This window comes from Babylonia areolata, chromosome 18 (assembly GCF_041734735.1).
Source record: "Babylonia areolata isolate BAREFJ2019XMU chromosome 18, ASM4173473v1, whole genome shotgun sequence".
NCBI classification, from domain to species: domain Eukaryota; kingdom Metazoa; phylum Mollusca; class Gastropoda; order Neogastropoda; family Buccinidae; genus Babylonia; species Babylonia areolata.
The window spans coordinates 53,298,026-53,309,424 of NC_134893.1; the positions used below are offsets into that span (position 1 = coordinate 53,298,026).

Consider the following 11,399-nt stretch of genomic DNA (forward strand, 5'->3'; position numbering starts at 1 on the left):
CATCATTCTCGAGTACTCTCTGGCCTGTGCTGCCTTTTACGTAAATCAACATTTGAATACACGTAAACGTATCAACCCTAGCAGAATTCTAAAGAACACGTAAAAGAGTGGCCAGATCAGCTGTGTTATCGAAGAACAGACCAACCACAGGCGCTTGCTTTTCGAAACTGAATTTGAGTCGCAGCGTCGGGTAATACATTGTTTGATAGGGGAACTGTTTTAACCTGGTAGTCACGCAACGTCACATTCACACGTCCAGTAATGGGAGTTGCATCATGGACATGGTTGGGCTTCACATCAAAACACAGTTATCTTTATTTTCAAATGGGAACTGTTAACAAAGACTTGGGGAAACGAAAAAGCAGTGCTTAATCATTCCTGTTTGTATCAGTACAAGACCGGAATATTTAGCCTGTAGATTCCTTCAACAACAGTGTGAAAAAAATACAACCATTCTTTGAGACCTAGAGGTCAGAACCCTCCTCTTATTCTTCGTAAAAATTATGTGTGTTGCATCTTCAGCACACGTTGTATTTCGATTTTATAGGGCTGTACTAAAGTCCTCTCAAGAGCGCACACACTCTACTTCTTTATCAATTCATTAACATTTGTAAATTTGAAAGTTCCTTAGTAAAACGGTCAAGTTCAATATATGTCGCCTGATATCGTATTTTCATGCGATGAATACGAAAGCCACACCGGCGAAAGTCCAAGCATACGTCATTGAGCAGATTATTACAAGCGTTGCAAGGCGCATGACGATGACGAAAGAGATTTCTCTTATAAGTTACCTTCATGATAATATGACAATGAGCAAACAACACTAAAAGTCCACTACACTCTCATCAGTCGCGAGATGACAGTCCCAGGTTCACCAAGCCACCACCAGACGTGCCCAGAGTCCCCGGTGGGGCAGTGTTCACAGAAATTTGTCCAGGCCCACGTTGCTGAGAAAGTCACTGTCGCTGAGGTAAGGCATCAGGATGGCGGCCAGAAGTCCCAGTACTACGGTCGTGTACAGGATGAACTGTAGACGTGTGAAGAGGTCTTTCACACCCACTGCACACACACACACACACACACACACACACACACACACACACACACACACACACACTCACACACACACACACACACACTCACACACAGACACACACACACACACACACATGAAACATTGTGACAAGTACATTGATAACAGTTTTGTTATCTGTGTGAATAACACACACATACACACACGCACACACACACACACACACACACACACACACACACACACACGAAAGAAAGAAAGAAAGAAAGAAAGAAAGAAAGAAAGAAAGAAAGAAAGAAACATTATGACATGTACATTGACAACACTTTTTGTTTGTGTGAATAACGAACATAATCAAAGGGTGAAAGTATGACAGATTACTAACAGGTTTGTAGGTTTATTCCAATGCGTGCATTTATTTTCCTGTACGCAAGCTGACGTGTACGGCTGAAGGGAATAGGACTGCTTGACCTTTATCTGCTCACATCGTGTTTGGATAGGATACAACGCCTTGATTGTTGTATGCCTGCTAGTTATATCCAACGATGTCATACATATGAGGAATACGCACACACAAACACATAGCCACACATACATGCCCACAAGCGCACGCACAATATGCACGAATACACACGCGCGCGCGCAAACACACAAGTACGCGCACACACACACACACACACACACACACACACACACACACACACACACACACACACATACGCATGCACACAAATGTGTCCGCACAGGCGTCTATACTACGCGCAAGCGCGCACACAAACACACACACATGTACACACGGGGGCGCGCGCACACACACACACACACACACACATATATATATATATATATACATATATTTTCAAACATGCATGCAGGCATACACACATATCGCATGCACACGCGGAAGGACGCACGCAAGCACACACACACACACACACACACACACACACACACACACACACACACACACACACACACACACACACATATATACATATATTTTCAAATATGCATGCAGGCATACACACATATCGCATGCACACGCGGAAGGACGCACGCAAGCACACACACACACACACATACACACACACACACACACACACAAACACACACACGTACGTCACATTCATACACAGCACACTGGCAAGCAGGTCGATAAAAAAAATATGACCTATCAGCATATCTCGCAATCTGTCAGCTTTAATTAATTTTCTGTACAGGACAGACTGGGCTGTGCCATACACCGGCTTTGCACATGTATACGAGAAGGATACCCGGGCTTATAAGGTAGCCTATCTTTAATCAGAAGAAATCCCAACAGCGCAAAGGCTTTCAGAACATCTGAAACGTTACCAGACCAGGCAGAAAAAATTGGTCCTTCAGGGTCGAATAAGCAAATTTTGAACTGTCGCGTGTTGTGCGGTGGTCAAAATATCAGCAAATACAGAACATTCCTAAAGAACTAAATAAACTCGGAATTTTCAAAATATCCTTTGAACTGGGAAAGTAGGTGCGTTACAAATCATTAAGATAATATGATCGAACATGGCAAAACACTTTTACTAATGTTAAGTTACGCGACATAGTATGAATGGGCATTTTTACTGCAGACGCTATGAAACAATTTTTGTTTAGCATTTAATCTTGAACAGAGCTGGTATAACTGTCAGACCTACTCGAGAAAGAATTTATATAGCTGATTGAAAGTGTAAAGAACTGAATCCACGAGGCCAAGAAATGAACCCCGTACCTTGGGACAATTTCGTCAGAAGACCAATTCTGACTCAGCAGCCCGTGTTCTGGAGGCAGTCACTGCTTTGTCAGAGGACCAATTCTGACTCAGCAGCCCGTGTTCTGGAGGCAGTCACTGCTTTGTCAGAAGACCAATTCTGACTCAGCAGCCCGTGTTCTGGAGGCAGTCACTGCTTTGTCAGAGGACCAATTCTGACTCAGCAGCCCGTGTTCTGGAGGCAGTCACTGCTTTGTCAGAAGACCAATTCTGACTCAGCAGCCCGTGTTCTGGAGGCAGTCACTGCTTTGTCAGAGGACCAATTCTGACTCAGCAGCCCGTGTTCTGGAGGCAGTCACTGCTTTGTCAGAGGACCAATTCTGACTCAGCAGCCCGTGTTCTGGAGGCAGTCACTGCTTTGTCAGAAGACCAATTCTGACTCAGCAGCCCGTGTTCTGGAGGCAGTCACTGCTTTGTCAGAAGACCAATTCTGACTCAGCAGCCCGTGTTCTGGAGGCAGTCACTGCTTTGTCAGAGGACCAATTCTGACTCAGCAGCCCGTGTTCTGGAGGCAGTCACTGCTTTGTCAGAGAACCAGCGTCAGAGGACATGTCCGAAGAATACCTTCAGCTGTGTGGCCACTTTTTACAGCATGGACAGTACAGACTCAGTTACCTTTTCCTTCTTCTATATATTTATATTGTTGTTTATTTTGCTGATATCCACCTCACAAGATTCGCTTCATTGAGAAACACATCCAGGAGTCATTCCATTGGAACACCACACGCGCACGCGCACGCAGCAACAGATACAGACACAGATAAACACACACACACACACACACACACAAAAAAACACGCTCGCTCGCGCGCGCGAGCGCGCACACACACACACCCTCTCTAGAATGCACACACTTCATCTCTCTCTCTCTCTTTCTCTCTCTCTCTCTCTCTCTCTCTCACACACACTCCCCTTCCTCCCCTCTCTTCGCTCCTATTCTCTCTCTCTCTCCCCCAACAAATCACAGCCACGTGCAACACACCCTGTTTGATGTTCAGGTGGACGGTGCCGGCATCCAGCCCCTCCCGGAAGTAGACGTAGTGACCGGCGGCGAAGAGGACGGCCCCGAGCAGCACGGGCAGCAGGGCGGGGCGGGCCGCCGGCCCCACGATCACCACGTTCTCCAGCACCTGGGCCCACACCAGGAACACGGCCACCGTCAGCGTGTCGTACAGCGACAGCAGCGTCAGCAGCAACTGCATCAGCGTGACGGACAGCACGCCGCACACCACCAGCATGAGCGCCGCCAGCAGCAGGTCGCCCGACACCAGCACGGCCAGCACCACCGACGCCACCGTGCCCCCAGCGCCCACCGCCAGCAGCGTGTTCTGCCCGCGCAGGTGGAAGGAGACGGCGCTGTCGTACAGGTGCTTCACCACCATGTTCCGCACCAGCAGGAACACGGACGCCAGCACGCGGAACAGCGCGTGCACGCTCGGCGCGAGGAGTGCGAAGCGCGCGGAGAGGAGGGCGGCGCCCAGGCACAGACCCACCACGGCCCCGGCCTTGTTGGACTCCGTGGGGATGCGCGCGGCGAGGTAGAGCAGCAGCACGCACAGGGCGGGCTCCATGGCGGCGTAGCAAGCGGCGGCCGCCGAGTCGTCGCTCCACAGCAGGTAGTTGCTGAGGAAGGCGCCGCCCGCGTAGGAGGCCAGGCCCAGGACGGCGGCCTCCCGGTTGGTGGGGGAGGTGGCCAGGCTGAGGCCGCTGACCCGGAACACGCTGACGGCGGCCGCCACCTGCAGGCACGCCAGAAGCAAGGTCAGCACAGCCGGGCTGGTGGCGTCGCCCAGGTCCTCCAGCACCAGCAGGGACAGCTCCTTCTGGGCCAGCGAGTGCAGCAGTCTGACGCAGATGGTGATGGCCACCACGCCCATCCCCCACAGGGATGGACTGTCCTCCCTGAAAACAACACACACAGGCGATCTTTGTTGAAGTGGAACGTGTGTGGGTTAAACTTCGTGTCTGTTCGGACCCTAACTGATCTTGTTGGATTCTTCAGCCTATTTTTCATAAACAACAACAACGACATCAACACACACACACACACACACACACACACACACACACAAAGATATCAAAGATACATAGAAACAATAACGACAGAAACAATGTGGGCAGCTCAGTTCGCAGCAAGCTATAATAGTTCGCAATGCCCTTTCACAAAACACTAAGGACATTCTAAACCAACAACAGAGAAAACAGCATCATCAGTACAAATAGCATCAGCCGTGACAGCTCAAAAGTACGTACAGTGGGTATGCCTACTTGTCGCTTAGTGCTCTCTCAGTTACAACGTAGGAATGTCAATGCTCCATAACCATCATATTATTCTACTCCTGTTACTATTTTACACTTCTACTACTGCTGATGTCCGCTGATCTAATAAAAGTCTCTCTCCCCCCCCCCCCTGTCTCTCTCTCTCTCTTTGCGACAGCACATTTGCTTCTCTCGTTCTTGTTAAATAAATCATTATTTAGAAATTCACTTCGTCCTTTTACAGTGCACTCGAATCTTCCCAACCCCTGTCCTCCCAAACGCTATTTGTTTCTTATTTATGTACGATAAAAGTGTCTAAACCTATATCGATGTATACGCATATTACACATACATTTTTGTCTAACACAATTTTATCAATTCAAAAGACAGGGACCAAACAGTTTAAAGACAAGCACACCACAGACTGAACAACTACCTAACGAAATTGCAAAGAATACGTTGCTATCTAAGAAAACGGAATAAGAATCAAAAGATACTTACGATTCAGACATTGCTGTCATCATTTTCTTCAGTTTCTCGGGTAAACCTTGATCTGCAATAATGATATGGCATCAATAATCAATATTGTAGCTTTAAACGCACGCGTCCCCCGCTTAATCTGATTTTTGTTTTCGTGCAATTACAGTTGAATCTGCTTGCTGATATTCATTTTACAGAGAATGCTAACAGTAGAATCTGCTTGTTGATATGTATTTTACATAGAATGCTAACAGTTGAATCAGCTTGTTGATATGTATTCTACATAGAATGCTAACAGTTGGATCAGCTTGTTGATATGCATTTTACACAGAATGCTAACAGTTGGATCAGCTTGTTGATATCCATTTTACACAGAATGCTGACTGTTGGATCAGCTTGTTGATATGCATTTTACACAGAATGCTAACAGTTGGATCAGCTTGTTGATATGCATTTTACACAGAATGCTGACTGTTGGATCAGCTTGTTGATATGCATTTTACACAGAATGCTGACTGTTGGATCAGCTTGTTGATATGCATTTTACACAGAATGCTGACTGTTGGATCAGCTTGTTGATATGCATTTTACGTAGAATGCTAACTGTTGGATCAGCTTGTTGATATGCATTTTACATAGAATGCTAACTGTTGAATCAGTTTGTGGTATACATTCTTAAACAGAAGGCTGTCACTGGCATATTTCCACGTCAGCCACGAAAGACATTCAGCGCTCAACCAATATCAAAAAGAAGGAGCAGAATGAGGAGGACTGAAAAAAAAAAGAAGACAATGGGATTGTTGGAGCAACAGCTGAAGAAGACAAAGATGAGGACGACGACGAAGAAGAGGAAGAACAACAACAACAACGTGATAAAGAAGAACAAAGAGAAGAATAAATAATTCAAATATCATCATCTTAGATGAACAGACTATAGATAAATAATAACGGGAAGAATAAAACGAAGCATAAGAAATTCTATAACAAACAAAGCTAAACAGCAACAGAGGCGAAGCGATCAAGAAAATTAAAAAAAAAACTCCAAAAAACATAGCATCTTATCAAACTGTTTTATTTCTACTTAAACAAACAAACAGTCAAACAAACGAATTCGCGATCATCAACATGACTTACCCATACGAAGATGAGTCCGATCACAAGGAGACTGAGCAGAGTTATCTCTCTGCTTCCGCAACCGGTCGTAAAATTTGGCTTTATTAAACCAAGTAATAGCACGTGCACCAATGTGTATCGAGGGTGGTGATGGTAATGGGAATCAGGATTGTGGTGTGTACGTGCGTGTGTGGTGCGCGCTCTGTGTATGTGTGGCTTACCGCATATAATTATTTACTTGCAATGTGTGTGTATGTGAGGGGGTGAGGCGGGAGGGGGGGGGGGGGGGGGGGGGGGGGGTGCACTGGCCAGATTGTTGCCGTGCGCTGTGCATGCACCGTGTGTAAATGTGTGTGTGTGTGTGTGTGTGTGTGTGTGTGTGTGTGTGTGTGTGTGTTTGTGCGTGCATGCGTGCGTGCGTACGTGTGTGTGTGTGTGTGTGTGTGTGTGTGTGTGTGTGTGTGCCAGTGCGTGTGTGTGTGTGTGTGTGTGTGTGTCCGTCCGTGCATGCACCCTGCGTGCCCCACACGTGTTCCTTCTGTTTGCGTATACGCTTGCAAACAACGTGTTGTGGACGGAGGCATAATTGCAGTCCCACCGCGCGCGCCCGAAGAGATCTATACATTAATTAAATTCGGGTCTTCTCTCAGCTACACAGCTGCCACGAAATGAACACGAGTCCCAACATATTGTCTTTGTCCGAAACCCTGCCTGTCAGATCATGATCGATACAACGTGTGACCAGATCTTCATGTCAGTACTGATCAAACTGCGGCACATAGTGTGTCTATGTTTTGTCAACCAGAACAGGATCAGCGTGCTCGCATTGCAATCAAGAGCCGAGGATTAACAGACTGCCCAGAGTAGGGAGGGGTGTAATAAGTCTGCTATGATCCGAATCGTTCAACACTGACACAGTGATGTCCGAACAACTTGAACACTCCGGGATGAAGATGTAATCTTGTGCTTCAACGAACTTTCATTCATTATCGGGCAAACACACGTACACACACACGCACGTACGCACGCACATACACACACACACACAAGCGCGCGCGCGCATACAGTACTTTTTTTTTTCTCTTTTACTAAACATTCTGTCAGAAAAACTGATTCAATGACATGAACTTTTTTTTCTTTTTTCTTTCTTTTTTTTTTCTCTTTTTTTTGGGGGTGGGGGGGTGGGGGTGGGGGGTCCTTATTGAACGGACCAATGAGATGGTACTAATAGATGTAGGAATTCTGTCTTGTTTCTAATCTAAAATTCATCAATGGCACAGAAATAAAACATGAGAAGAAATAGTCACAAACACGTGCGTGCATACATGTATGTGTACACACACATATTAACACCACACACACACACACACAGCAAATACACTCAGGCCTCGTTTCGCACATCTAGCTCATTATACCACCACCACCCTCTCGCACCCCCCCCCCCCTGACCCCCTCCAATACCCTACCCCCGATTCCACTACTTTTTTCTCGTCCAGTATCACTCTTAATGAAAAGATGTAAAACCAATGAAACACACACACACACACACACACACACACACACACAGAGCGAGGGAGAGAGAGAGAGAGAGAGAGAGAGAGAGAGAGAGAGAACACTTATAGTCAAAACAAACGTCAACCGCTCGCCAGTGGCCACAGGCCTCTAAGCGCTAATCCCATTGTTGGCGGTTGTAATCGAGGATTAGGGGCCAGTCTCTGGCCCAAACCTGGCGTTAATCCTACACAGTTCGTTTGGATTAGCTCAAAGACACACGGGGACAGTCGTGTGCCGCAGTACGCCAAAGCAGTGGTCATATAATTGTACTGATCTGTACACGTTCGTAAGTTGTGGTCTTTCGGGATCTCGCTCTCAAGTCTCGTTTCTACCCGTTGGCAGAGTGATGAAGGTCAAGCCCAGAGAGTAACCCTTGTGTTATGGAGTCGCATTTTCAACCCACCATGGTATCCCTTCTTGTCAGTGGTGTGTGATCACTGAAAAACAGTGTGTGTATGTGATCCTCCTGTAATACGAAAGTGATAACTTCCCAGCAATCAAGCAATGGGTGTACGAGCGTACTAGTTTTCTTCTTCTTCTTTTTATTGGGACTGAACAAGTTTCCTTGTTTTCTTCAGTTGAGTAAGTAAGATGAGTATGAACTGGAGAGTTATTGATAATGAAAAAATAAAAATGACATCAGCGTCTGCTGGCCTACTGTGAGTGATCGATGACTTCGATGATGGGCGCAGACATTGTGACTGGTTTCTAAGCTGGACATTTGTGCATGGTTGTAGCATGGCGACTGGTGTGACGTGCAGCGTGGTTCACTTGGCCCATCACCCTCCCCCTGTCCACATCCCCTACGACCGCGTGGCCCTGCCCACCCCCATTCCCAGCCAGCACGTGCATCGCAGACCGCAGAAAGAGAGCCACGGCGGGTTTCGCTGGCACCGTCCTGCCTTCCAGCCCTTTCAACTGAAGCCCTGGGCCAGAGATCTGGAGGCGGAGGTGGAGATGAAGGAGTCTCTGGCCGTCATTGGCCCCAACAACAAGATAGACATGCCTCGGATACACCAGCGATCCCTCACCGCTCCCCCCGTCACCGTGTCCTCCTTGGACGTACACCGTGACAAAAAGCTGGGCAGCACCAAGACGGCCCAGAGCAGTCCTACTCTCCGGGAACTGCTGACGCCCGCCACAAAACGCAGCGTGGCCACATTCCCGGCCCGGCCACCCCTCTCCAAGGGAAAGCAGATCCCTGGCCGCTTCTTCCCCAAGCCGTGTCTCACTGAAGAGCAGAAAGCTCAGCTGGAAGGCTTCAGGCGACTGAAGCCCAGAAAAGCCTTCAGTCTCCACTCCGCGTCCCCATCCCACACTGCCGACATCACGAACCGTGTCAACGTCTTCGATTCGTCCTCCTCCGTGTCACGCATGGATCGTCAGCACAGCCCGTCCTACAATCATCGCATCGCCAAGACCAGACAGCAGCTGCAGAAGGAGCGCCCAGAACTGCGCTCTGAGGTCTTCGCCATCTGCTTCAAGCAGGATCTCGACAGCAAGACTTACGATCCACACAGCGAGCTGCACTCGGATTACTACAGCATCAAACGTTTCAAGATGCCCACGGCGCGCCTGGGTCGACCCATTAAAAGCGGCAGCGACGACTTTGCCGTCGTTCTTCGCGGCCACCGCAAACACCTGCACAAAAAGCTGCTGCTGAGCGCCGAGTCTACCGAGTCCCTGGTGGAGTCCCTGGGCGGTCAGCCAGTCCGCAGCGCCCTCAGCATGGCCCGGAGGTCCCTGCCAGACGACAGGGAGTCCCCACGGAAGGTGATCGACATCGAGACGCCCAAGGCAGACAGGGAGTCGGAAGAGGAGTCTGAGGTCAGTGGTGTCGAGCAGGAGGAGCCGGACAACACGCTGGCCCCGCTCAACTCCCCCACGGACCACAAGGGTGACGCCTTCCCCGCGCTGGTCTGACTGAGGCCAGCTTGTTCTCCTCATTCGTCACTTGGGAACACTGAAATTACGCTGTCAAACCATGTTGTTTTTCTTTCTTTCTGTCTCTATTCGGTGTGATGGTGATGTCGTCAAGGAGGGTCATGGAGAAGCCCATGGATAAGTTTGCTCCAATGTGACTGTCTTACTTTATTTGAGGATATTTGTTTTGTAAACGTTTTCGCTATCTGTCATACATGCTGAACCTATTTGTTATCAGCTGTGAATGCAGAACACTCTTTTCCGCACCATTTGCCTTTTTTTTCTTTTCGCCCGAGAAAAAAAAATCTACGAACTTGCTGTAATACTGTTGTCTTTAAAGAGAATTGTAAACTTCCGTGGAATGCCAGGAAGGTGAAAACTGACAATACTTAGGGGTGCAGCAAGCAAAGGATATGTCTTGAACTTAAGATTTATATTATGACCATCTGGCACAGCGTTCAATACTCCGATGTGAACAAGCAAGAAATATGTATAACCACAATTATAGCTTATGAACAGACACAAGACTTGTAAGAAGCAACTTAATTTATTTGGAAATCGAATTGGGAGGATCACTGAAACGAGGACTGCTCTTTGCAGTGACGACTTCCCACGCAACTGCGATTTTGCTGCAAAAATCAACGTTTCGATATTTTCCTCCACAAGACTGACAGGTTAGACTTGATAAAACGATTCAATAACGCCATTTCTTATGCGGATAGATGTACATATTTCTCAACAGCTTTTAATCTTGATCCCCACCCCCACCTCCATTTTTTTCAAAATATTTTTTTATCCCATGGATAATAGCAAATGTTACCAGACTTATCGCGAAGAAAACTGTTCAAAGACAGATTTTGTAATAGAGCATATACTTTTATTCAGGTACGAATCATTTTTACTCCATAGCTTGTGTGCTGGAAGATGAACATGGTACAATAATTTAGATGGCAAGTAGCAGTGACAGAAAGAAGTGCTGACAATGAAGAGATTGGGGGGGCCAGGATTAAGGCATGACATTTTAGTATAACCATAACTTCTATGTACAGAACACCTGCTATTACAACACGCTGCAGCTTCTCTGTATTATAATTATTATTGCTTTTTATGCTCGGCTAAAACGGATGGGTTGTTTCACACGATATGCAAAGTAATATGTATGTGAGTTGCGCTTGCGTTCAAGATAGTGTACAGTATGTTCTCTTGTGTTATAATGATGAACATGCACGTGCGTGTATACGCACGTTT

The 11,399-nt window shown here is 47.3% G+C and overlaps 2 protein-coding genes across 2 annotated transcripts; one reads left to right on the forward strand and one right to left on the reverse strand.

The window, feature by feature from the left end:
* Positions 1–285: 285 nt before the first annotated feature.
* Positions 286–6,760, reverse strand: LOC143292063 (uncharacterized). The gene is made up of 4 exons (XM_076602244.1): positions 6,696–6,760; positions 5,583–5,634; positions 3,805–4,724; positions 286–1,059 (listed from the first exon to the last, which is right to left on the reverse strand). Exons 1-4 carry the CDS (start codon positions 6,697–6,699, stop codon positions 920–922), a joined length of 1,116 nt encoding a protein of 371 aa, XP_076458359.1. The 5' UTR covers positions 6,700–6,760; the 3' UTR covers positions 286–919.
* A 2,206-nt stretch (positions 6,761–8,966) lies between these two features.
* LOC143292276 (uncharacterized) lies at positions 8,967–10,151 on the forward strand. Its single transcript, XM_076602462.1, has one exon. The coding sequence runs from the start codon at positions 8,967–8,969 to the stop codon at positions 10,149–10,151; it is 1,185 nt and encodes a 394-aa protein (XP_076458577.1).
* Positions 10,152–11,399: the final 1,248 nt, after the last annotated feature.